The sequence below is a fragment of the Cetorhinus maximus genome, chromosome 32 (assembly GCF_964194155.1).
Source record: "Cetorhinus maximus chromosome 32, sCetMax3.hap1.1, whole genome shotgun sequence".
Lineage (NCBI taxonomy): Eukaryota > Metazoa > Chordata > Chondrichthyes > Lamniformes > Cetorhinidae > Cetorhinus > Cetorhinus maximus.
This window is the reverse complement of record NC_135910.1, coordinates 7132088-7142992: the sequence shown is the minus strand read 5'-3', so window position 1 is coordinate 7142992 and position 10905 is coordinate 7132088. Positions and strand designations below refer to the sequence as shown.

The 10905-nt window shown below is 48.3% G+C and overlaps 1 protein-coding gene across 2 annotated transcripts in view; it reads left to right on the top strand.

The window, feature by feature from the left end:
- Nucleotides 1-434: 434 nt before the first annotated feature.
- Nucleotides 435-10905, top strand: part of LOC144671282 (uncharacterized) — a 42508-nt gene continuing 32037 nt past the window's right edge. The window contains exons 1-5 of one of the 2 annotated variants that reach the window (XM_078533091.1): nucleotides 435-537; nucleotides 1297-1362; nucleotides 3970-4078; nucleotides 8833-8921; nucleotides 9860-10013. In XM_078533091.1, coding sequence (XP_078389217.1) covers nucleotides 1329-1362; nucleotides 3970-4078; nucleotides 8833-8921; nucleotides 9860-10013 — 386 coding nt within the window. In that variant the 5' untranslated portion in view covers nucleotides 435-537; nucleotides 1297-1328. Of the gene's footprint in view, nucleotides 538-897; nucleotides 962-1296; nucleotides 1363-3969; nucleotides 4079-8832; nucleotides 8922-9859; nucleotides 10014-10905 lie in introns of those variants that run through there. The other variant, XM_078533092.1, reaches the window with a different exon arrangement.

The following is a 10905-nucleotide window of genomic DNA, read 5'->3' as shown; positions in this document are numbered from 1 at the left end:
CACCACCTGGAAGTTCCCCTCCAAGTCACTCACCATCCTGACTTGGAAATATATCGGCCGTTCCTTCACTGTCGCTGGGTCAAAATCCTGGAACTCCCTCCCTAACAGCACTGTGGGTGTACCTACACCACATGGACTGCAGCTGTTCAAGGTGACGGCTCACCACCACCAGCTTCTCGAGGGCAATTAGGGACGGGCAATAAAAATGCTGGCCCAGCTGGTGAGACTGGCATCCTGTGAAAGAATGAAAAAGACTGGTAACTTGCCTGTGAGTTCTCTGCTACAATGGGAGAATGACAAGACACAACAACCAGTCCAAATGGTTGGCTCATTAAGCCAGTTAGTCTGAGGTTGACCACTGGGAGGACACGGGTGGAGCTGGGATAACAACGAAAACAGCAAAAGTTTCCATTTACATCATGTTTTAATATAGTCATACATCCCAAGCTGCTTCACAGGAGCATTATCTGGTAAATGGTTTACAATGAAGCATCAAAGGAGATACTGGGACAAGTGGCCAAATGCTTAGTGCATGAGGTAGGTTATAAGAAGTGTCTTAAAGAAGGAGAGAGAGAGGTGGAGAGGTTTAGGGAGGGAATTCCAGAGCTTGGGGCCAGGCAGCTGAAGGCACGGCCGCCAATGTTGGGATGAAGGAAATAGTAGATACACAGGGGACCAGAGTTGGAGGGGCACAGTAACTCTGAGTTGTAGGGCTAGGGGTGATTACAACGATAGGGAGGAGGCAAAAAAGCCGAGGATTAGAATTTCAAATTTCGGTCATTGGTGAACCAGGAGTCGATGTAAGTCAGCCATCGCAGAGGTGATTGGTGAGCGCAACTCGGCATCAGTAAGGATACGGTCAGCAGGTGAGCCAATCATCTGCTTAGCGTCCGTCGACTGCCCTGGAATTTACCTCGGAGACAGGTTCCAGGACACCTGAAACTCCGGAGTCCCTGTTAATGTGCGTTTACTGTTACAGCAGGAGGTTAGAGTGAGACCTGTTGCTGGGATATGCTTACGAAATGTTTACTCTGCGCCCGACCTCTGCTGTAACGCCCCGTGGAAAGTTCTTTATATTAAAATTCAAGGCAAAGACTGCGAAAGGTGCCCAGAGTTTATCGCTGGTCATTAGGAATGTTTCAACTGCAGCAACATTGCGTAGCGCAAGTCACTGTGATGTGGACGCACTGCAATTATAATCGGGAAGGCAGGGCCCCTGTATGTGGGTAACTCGGGGTGTTAACAGAGACATTGGGCCCTCATTTTATTCCATTTATTTATTTTCTTTCTGGCCAGGTATTGTGAGCGGTGCTGTGAGCAAGCTGAAGATGTCGATCACTGCCCAGTCTGACAGGACCTCTGGTAGGTTGTGTTTCTGAGATGTCTCGCTGTCTGACTGGTAGCAGAGTCTACCACTTTGTGATATTTGCTTTCTAAAGCGTACCTGCTTTGCCTGACCCTCGTGAACGGTCTCTTGGAAATTAGGAAATGGCCGTTAAGTTCCCCAACCCCCCCCCTTTTCTTTACCTGTCTTTTTACCTGGTGTTAGGGAATCACTTCACAAAAGTCAACAGCATCTTTCATGCTTCAAGCACATCGCTGCTGTTATTCACAAGAAGAGGTTGTGGTGGAAGAATTAATTCAGGCAGGTCTTTTGGTTTAAGCTGGTTTATTTTCAAGACCACTCCTCAGTGCTACTGACTTCCAAGTAGCTTCCACACAAAGTGTTCCAGCTGTATCTTTTTATTCTGTTTAGATGGGATAATCAATGCCCATCACCTGTTTAACTAGCAGTTTTTTTTTAGTAAGGTGATTGCCGTATCCACATCCACCACTGAACTTTCCGATGTAGCTTTGCATTCGAGGAAAGGCCCACAGTCATAGGGACACGTGTAGTTCCTTCAGATGAGGGGCCGGGTCCCTTCGGGCTGTGGGCCTGTCCACAATTGCTGCTAACTCCATGGTGTTCTCCGATCATCCCGAGGGTGCTCTCTACTCCACTCCGTATTGCCTGGGTTTCCCCTCATTCCCTTGCTGTTCCGGAGATGGTCCTACTTTGGCCCAGTCCCTCGACCGTGCTCATCATGACCAAGCTGTGATAGTCTGGAGCATTCCATTAATTCGGGGATTGACCCCAAGGTCCTGGACCTAAGAGAGTATTACAACAACAACAACTTGCATTTACAAAGCACCTGTAGCATAGTAAAGCATCACAAGGCTCTTCACAAAGCAAATTTGACACCAAGCCACACAGCTGACCAACAGTCTGGTCGAAGAGAGATTTTAACAAATCTATTTAAAGGAGGAGAGAGAGAGGTTTAGGGAAGGAATTCTAGAGCTTGGGGCCCAGGCAGCTGAAACCACATTCTCTCTGGGATTTATAACCTGACGGCCCTAGTTAGCGTATCTAACAAAATGGTAGATGCACAGCTCACAGAACAGCACAGCACAGATGGAGGCCACTTGGCCCATTGTGCGTGTGCTGGATCTGTAAAAGAGTTATCCAATTAGCCCCAGTCTCCCGCGCCTCCCTGTATCCCCCTTTCACCTGGATTTACCCAATTCCCTTCTGAAAGTTTACCAATCAACCTGCCTCCACCACTCTTTTGGGCAGTGCGTCCCCAGTCGCGGAAATTCACCGCATTAAAAACAGACTCTCCTCACCTCCCCTCGGCTGTTTGGCCAATTGCTTGTCCTCTGGATTATCCCCGTGTGCCCCAGGCTGCGGCCTCCTCCTGTGGAATTTACAGCCCTGCCCTGCTGAAGTGGCTGTTAATCTGGCCCAGTGCCAGGCAGGAGTCAGTGAGGGGATATTTAAATGAAGCTGTGCTGGTAAAAAGCAGCAGGACCCACCCCGTGCGTCCCTAGCCTTTGTTGGGTTGACAGTCCCCATATCGGACTCCTTGCATCCCTTTTAATATCAAGGCCTGTGTTTCCAAAGTGCTAAAGTGTGTGACGCACTTTGAGCCAGCTTTGGTGTGATCAGGCCTGGTGTGTCAGCCGTGGTTTGCCAGGTAGCACTCTGTGACCCCAGAGCGAGAAGGTCTTGGGTTTAAGACCCACTCCAGGACTCGAGCGCAACAATCGAGGCTGACGCTCCAGTGCAGTGCAGAGGGAGTGCTGCACTGTCGGAGGTGCCATCCTTCGAGTGAGACGTTAACTGTTGTAATATGGGTTCTTCAGATGTCTCAACGATCTGGAGACTTGTATATTTAAACATGAACCCTTTATTGTTAAACTTGAACGGTTTACAGATCCCAAGTTACTTTCAAGCATGGTGCTGTTCCCTCCATGCGGACTGGTCCCAGAATGTTCTCTCTAGACTGTTCTCTCAGCCTATTACCAGGTGACTCCATACATCAAACTGTGGGCGGTGCTATTCCCCAGTTCCACATTAACCCTTGCTCTGCTGAGCACCTTTATGTTACAGTGATATGCAGACACATCATACAACATTAACAGAGGCCCTTTCACGGGGGGTATAAAAGGTCCCATGTCACTACATCAAAGATGAGCAAGGGGAGGGGGGTTATCCCTAGTGTCCCGGCCAATATTTAATCTCAAACAACATCCCAAAATACAGATTATCTAGCCGTTATCGTGGCATTGTTTATGGGAGCTTGCTGTGCGCAAATTGTTTCCTACGTTACCGTACATTGTGTTTTGTATTTTTATATTTTGTATTTGTTTTTCCATTCATGGGATGAGGGCACTGCAGGCCAGGCCAGCATTAATTGCCCTCCCCTAATTGCCCTGGCCTCATGGGTTGGAAAGCACTTTGAGACATTTGAGGGTGTGGAAGGGTCTGCTGCAATGCAAGCGAATATCACCAAACGGTTTTTTGTTCTCATTGATTCTGAATATATCAGTTTTGGCATGTTGGAGAGAGAGAGAGAGAGCAGCTCCAGAAACTCGGTCCCGTTTACACTCTGAGATTTGACGATGTGTGTTCTGCTCTCCCCCGTTCAGTTGCTCCTGTTCAACCACGGATGGGTCCGACGGTCAACACGCTGCTCAAGACCAAGCGGAAAGCGGCTGACGACGCGTCTCGTAGCCCCGGGGTCACCCCGGGAAAGAGGTATTTGAACCAACACGTGCAGCCCACGTTAGGTTTCACTTTGGATGCCAATGTTTTTTTTTCAAATTGGATCCAGAGTTAAAACTTTATAGTTCTCTCACTACATCGATACAGCATGAATCGCGGATGAAAAATTAAACTTTCAGTGATTCAAAGAGTGGCGTTTTACACCGGTTGGATTTTACAGTCCCACCAAAGTCGATGGACATTTGAACGGCTTGCCACATTTTACCACCCCACCCCCTCCGCAATGGGGCCATAATATTCCACCCAAAGTTTTGAATTCCGTTCTGTCAGAGTTGACACCCAACAATTGCTCGTGTAAACAGCATTATTTAAGCATCTGTAGTACTGCAGCAACTCACCAAGGCTCCTTCGACAGCGCCTCCCAAACCCACAACCTCTACTGCCTAGAGGGGACACGGGTGGTAGACACATGGGAACACCCCCACCTGAAAGTTTCCCTCCCAGTCACACACCGTCCTGACTTGGAAATATATCGGCCGTTCCTTCACTGTCGCTGGGTCAAAATCCTGCAGCCCCCTCCCTAACAGCACAGTGGGTGTACCTACACCACATGGACTGCAGCGGTTCAAGAAGGCAGCTCACCACCACCTTCTTGAGGGCAATTAGGGATGGGCAATAAATGTTGGCCCAGCCAGCGACGCCCACATCCCGTAAATAAATATAAAGGTAACTCCTGCTGTGTGGCTGCTTCCCCTAACTGGAGAGTCTGTAACTAAGGGTCATAGTTTCAGGATAGTGTCGACCAGTTAGGACTGAGATGAAGAGCAATTTAGCAATGAGATGAAGGGCTGTGAACCTCTGGAATTCCCTATCCCAGCAGCTGCTCAGCTGGATGAGTCTATTCAAGGTGGAAATGGATAGATTTTTGGCGTTGAACAAATCAAGGGAGTGGGTAGGAAAGTGAAGTTGAGGTCGAAGATCAGCCATGACCTTATTGAATAGAGTGACCTACTCCTGTATTGTATACGTTCTTATTCATCCTCCTAATTATAGTTGAGAAAGGAAACGCAGGACCCACTCTCGGGCATTTCCTTTGCTGAGTGCGGGGAGAGCTTCTCACCTTTTTGAAATTGGGGCCTGACTTGCGCTCCTTCCCCAACTTGCTACAATGGAATCTCTCGCGCCCTGTAAGCAATGCCAGGAGAGATCTGTTCGTTTTTCTGCTTCTCGTGATCTGTTAGGACACCTATAAAATGTGTCAGAAAACAAAATGGTGGGGGGGGAGTAAAAGTTGATTTGGGCGAAATCACAAAGCCTCTCCCGGTATCTCCCGGATGTTAATGGAACCAAACTTCTGGTTGGTTGTGTAAAGGCAGCTGGGTCGATGCCCCGGCATATCCCTCGCTCTACCATTACCATCAAACCAGGGATCAACCCTGGCTCGTTGGGGTGTGGGAGAGCTTGTCAGAAGCAGCACCAGGCATACCTAGAAACGAGGTGCCAACCTGGTGAAGCTGCAACACAAGACTACGTGCCCATCAAGCAGCATGTTCTAGACAGAGCTAAACTATCCCATAACCAACAGATCAGATCTTAAGCTCTGCAGTCTTGTCAAACCCAGCTGTGAATGGTGGTGGACCATTAAGCAACTAACAGGAGGAGGCTCCACAACCATTCCCACCCCCAATGATGGGGGAGCCAAGGAAGTCGGTGCAAAAGTCAAGGCTGAAGTGTTCATAACCATCTTCAGCCAGAAGTGCCAAGTGGATAATCCAACTTGGTCTCCTCCTGAGGTGCCCGGGGTTCGATACCAGTCTTCGGCCAATTTGATTCACTCTACATGATATGAGGAGAAAGCTGAAGGCACTGGATACTGCAAAGGCTGTGGGCCCTGACAATATTCCATCAATAGTACTGAAGACTTGTGCTCCAGATCTAGCCACACCCCTAGCCAAGCTGTTCCAGTACAGCTACAACACTGGCATCTACCCGGCTATGTGGAAAATTGCCCAGATATGTCCTGTACACAAAAAGCAGGACAAATTCAACCTGGACAATTCCCTGCCCATCAGTCTACTCTCGATCATCAGTAAAGTGATGGAATGTGTCATTGACAGCGCTAACAAATGGCACTTACACAGCTCACCAATGCACATTTTGAGTTCCGCCAGGGCCACTCAGTTCCTAACCTCATTGCAATCTTAGTCCAAACATGGACAAAAGAGCTGAACTCTCGAGGTGAGGTGAGAGTGTCTGCCCTTGACATCAAGGCAGCATTTGACCGAGTGTGGCATCAAGAAGCCGTAGCAAAACTGGAGTCAATGGGAATCAGGCTGAAATCTCTTCACTGCTTAGAGTCGCACCTAGCGCAAAGGAGGATGGTTGTGGTTGTTGGAGGTCAATCGTCTCAGCTCCAGGACATCACTGCAGGAGTTCCTCAGGGTAGTGTCCTCGGCCCAACCATCTTCAGCTGCTTCATCAATGACCTTCCTCCATCATAAGGTCAGTGTGGGGATGTTCGCTGATGATTGCACAATGTTCAACACCATTCACAACTCCTCAGATACTGAAGCAGTTCATGTCCAAATGCAGCAAGACCTGGACAATATCCAGGCTTGGGCTGATAAGTAGCAAGTAACATTTGTGCCACACAAGTGCTAGGCAATGACCACCTCCGAGAGAGAATCCAACCATTGCCCCTTGACGTTCAATGGCATTACCATCACTGAATCCCCCACTGTCAACATCCTGGGGTTACCATTGACCAGAAACTGAACTGGACTAGCCATATAAATACTGTGGCTACAATAGCAGGCCAGGGACTGGGAATTCTGCAGTAAGTGACTCATGTCCTGACTCCCCAAAGCCTGTCCACCATCTACAAGGCACAAGCCAGGAGTGTGATGGAATACTCCCCACTTGCCTGGATGAGTGCAGCTCCAGCAACACTCAAGAAGCTTAACACCATCCAGGACAAAGCAGCCTGCTTGATTGGCACCCCATCCACCACCTTCAACATTCACTCCCTCCACCACAATGCACAGTGGCAGTAGCGTGTACCATCTACAAGATGCCCTGCAGTAACTCACCAAGGCTCCTTAGGCAGCACCTTCCAAACCCACAACCTCTATCACCTAGAAGGTCAAGGGCATATAGGTGGGAACACCACCACCTGGAAAAGTTCCCCTCCAAGTCACTCACCATGCTGACTTGGAAATATATCGGCCGTTCCTTCACTGTCGCTGGATCAAAATCCTGGAACTCCCCCCCTAACAGCACTGTGGGTGTACCTACACCACATGGACTGCAGCGGCTCAAGAAGGCAGCTCACCCACCACCTTCTCAAGGGCAACTGGGGATGGACAATAAATGCTGCCCCAGCCAGCGACACCCACATCCTGTGGACGAATTTAACAAAAAAGCATCTTTGTGCCCCCACCCAGGTCAAACTTGACAGCTCGAATTTTGTAAATACTGGACGTTGTAGATATCGCTCCTGTTGTTATAAAGCACCCTAACATCTGAGCCACTGTGACTCTTACTGAAAGTTTGCCTTTTCACTGTTACTCTCCAGGGAGCTGGGAAGCAGATAGTAAAACTAGCAATGAGGAAGCAGAGATCAGAGCAAGGTTCCCACTGGGTGTTCTGCAATCTGTGCAACCAAAGATCAGCTATTATTTGATTAAAATGATTGTTCCGAACAGAGTTTATGGCCCCAGCTAACATAATAGCTTTGTGTATTTTTTTTTTAAAAAGCAAAATTATTGCAATAATATAAAAGCAGGTCCCTGTTTGTGTTCGACATTACTGCAAAGCAGGCTGGAGACGGTGTGAGGGATGATGGTGCAACTTGTGTGTTGGATTTCTGTCACTCCACCTTTGGCAGCTGTGCCTTCAGCTCCCAGGGGCTTAAGTTCTGGAGTATCACCCCCCCCCCCCACCCCCCCCCCCCCCCCCCACCAAGCCTCTCCGCCACTCGCTCCTTCAAATCTACCTTGTCCCCCTTCCCACATCACCTTACGTGACTTGGCGTCACATTCTGTTTAATAACACTCCCTGAAGAGCCATAAGACATAGGAGCAGAAATTAGGCCATTCGGCCCATCAAGTCTGCTCCGCCATTCAATCATGGCTGATAAGTTTCTCAACCCCATTCTCCCGCCTTCTCCCCGTAACCTTTGATCCCCTTACCAATCAAGAACCTATCTATCTCCGTCTTAAATACACTCAATGACCTGGCCTCCACAGCCTTCTGTGGCAATGAATTCCATAGATTCACCACTCTCTGGCTAAAGAAGTTTCTCCTCATCTCTGTTCTAAAAGGTCTTCCCTTTACTCTGAGGCTGTGCCCTCGGGTCCTAGTCTCTCCTACTAATGGAAACATCTTCCCCACGTCCACTCTAACCAGGCTTTTCAGTACTCTGTAAGTTTCAATCAGATCCCCCCCTCATCCTTCTAAACTCCATCGAGTATAGACCCAGAGTCCTCAAACATTCCTCATATGTTAAGCCTTTCGTTCCTGGGATCGTTCTCATGAACGTTGAGAGCTTCCACTGCGTTTAAAAGCACGAGATAAATTCGAGTTGTTGCAGTCAGAAGCACTTTAAGCCGCCCGCTGCTTGTGACTATTTCAGGGTTGGAAACTGGTCATACGGCCGCACGTTCTCTATCTAACGATGCAGAAGTATTTTGAAGAGCTTTTCTAAATCTGCTCAGCCCGGGCATTGCTATCTCGCTCTCCTCTGTTTTTTTAATTGTTCCTTTTTTTTAAAAAAAAAATTACGGAAGGAAATCGTTGACCGAGTCGTCGGCTGAGAATGAGCCCGAGTCTCCTCTAGAAGATCACAATCCAGGAGCCCCAACTTCAAACTCTGCAGGTCAATGTCAGTTATGTATGGTTTTAAAAATGTATTTTTTTTCTTCATTTATGGGATGTGGCCTTCGCTGGTAAGGTCAGCATCCATTTCCCCATCTCTATTTACCCTGTTACTGGAGGCCGTTTCAGAGGGCAGCTAAGTGCCATCCTTGTTGAGGGTCTGTAGTCACGCGTAGGCCAGGTAAGAATAGCAGGTTCTTGGCCCAACCTGTGAGCCAGCTGGGTTTTACTGACAGGCTGGTAGGTTCAGGATCACCATTACTAATACTAGATTCAGTTCATAAGTTCCTCAGTTGCAGTGGGTGGGGTTTGAGCACATGTCTCTATATTACTAGACCAGTAACATAAGCACTATGCCACTCTCCACACGTTATTGCTCATCCCGGGTAACCAGGGTATATCCATAGCCTCATCCCACCACAGTCAGTTGTTGGGAAAAATGAATGTTTGGTTGTTCTAGTTTTCTTTTCCTCTGGTGGCTGTTTTTATCCATCAAAGACCCGACAAGTGCAGAGGCCACGAGCGATGGCAAGGTCCAGTGGGTGATCCTGACTACAGGCAGGAGAGGTTGGGCAGACAAGGAGGGCAGGGAATTCAGAGGAGACAGGGCAAGGGGATTGAGATGGTGATTTGAGGAGGCATTAAGCAGTGAGTGGGTGAGGTGTTAATTACGGTGCGGTGAGCGGGTGAGGTGTTAATTACGGTGCGGTGAGCGGGTGCGGTGTTAATTGCGGTGTGGTGAGCGGACGCGGCGTTAATTGCGGTGCGGTGAGCGGGTGCGGCGTTAATTGCGGTGGCTGTGGTGTTAATTGTTGTTAGGGGAAGTTTATTATCTCAGATTTTAAAAAATTTGCGTTCATGGGACCCGGGCGTCGCTGGCTAGACCAGCACTCGTTGCCCATCCCTAATTGCCCTCGTTTGGCTGTTTTCTCCTTACAGTTTGCTGCTTGGATGAGGGGACGGGGAGTCCGTCTGCTTTCCTGGACCCATCACCGGAAGGAGCCATTGTGTCAGCAGGGGGCAGTAACACTCCACTTCCCTCCACAGTGACGAGGCGAGGAAACTGGAGGGCAGCATGTGAACAGACTCCAAGGTAAATGCTGGAAACTGGGCTAACGTGTTACATGTTGGCTTCCTTCACCCTGGATTGAGTTACAGAATGAACATAATTGGCTCTTGAGCAGTCTACATTCCCTCTTTGATTCTTGTAAAGCCGGGCTCTGCAAGGAGAAGATGTCGATTTAGATACAGATGTTATTGCATCCAGGCAGTCATTCTGGTAAAGGGATAAGAAGAAATAAAAACAAAAAATAAGAACTACCTGGAAAAACTCAGCAGGTCTGGCAGCATCGGCGGAGAATAACAAAGTTGACGTTTCGAGTCCTCATGACCCTTCAACAGAACTAAGTAAAAATAGGAGAGGGGTGAAATATAAGCTGGTTTAAGGAGGGGGGAGAGAGAGAGTAGGGAGGGGTGGTTGGTTGTTGGGATAAGCAAGCAGTGATAGGAGGAGATAACCAAAAGGTGTCACAGACAAAAGGACAAAGAGGTGTTGAAGGTAGTGGTATTATCTAAAAGAATGTGCTAATTAAGAATGGATAGCAGGACACGCAAGGTACAGATAGCTCTAGTGGGGGGTGGGGTGAAATAAGACTAAAAGGGCATAAAAGGTATAGATTTAAAAATAATGGAAATAGGTGGGAAAAGAAAAATCTATATAAATTATTGGACAAAACAAAAAGGAGGGGGAAGAAACGGAAAGGGGGTGGGGATGGAGGAGGGAGTTCAAGATCTAAAATTGTTGAACTCAAGAAGTAAAGGTGAACGTTGAACTTGTTGGATGCTCCCAGTTGTCAGGAGCCTTGGAAAAGCAAGAAGATGAAATGCTTTCTATTTAAACAGCAGCCTTGGGGGAGATCACCAAGCCCTTTGTGGAGGTGTAATCACTGTGGTGATGTAAGTTTAAAGGCAGATGAGTGTTATAG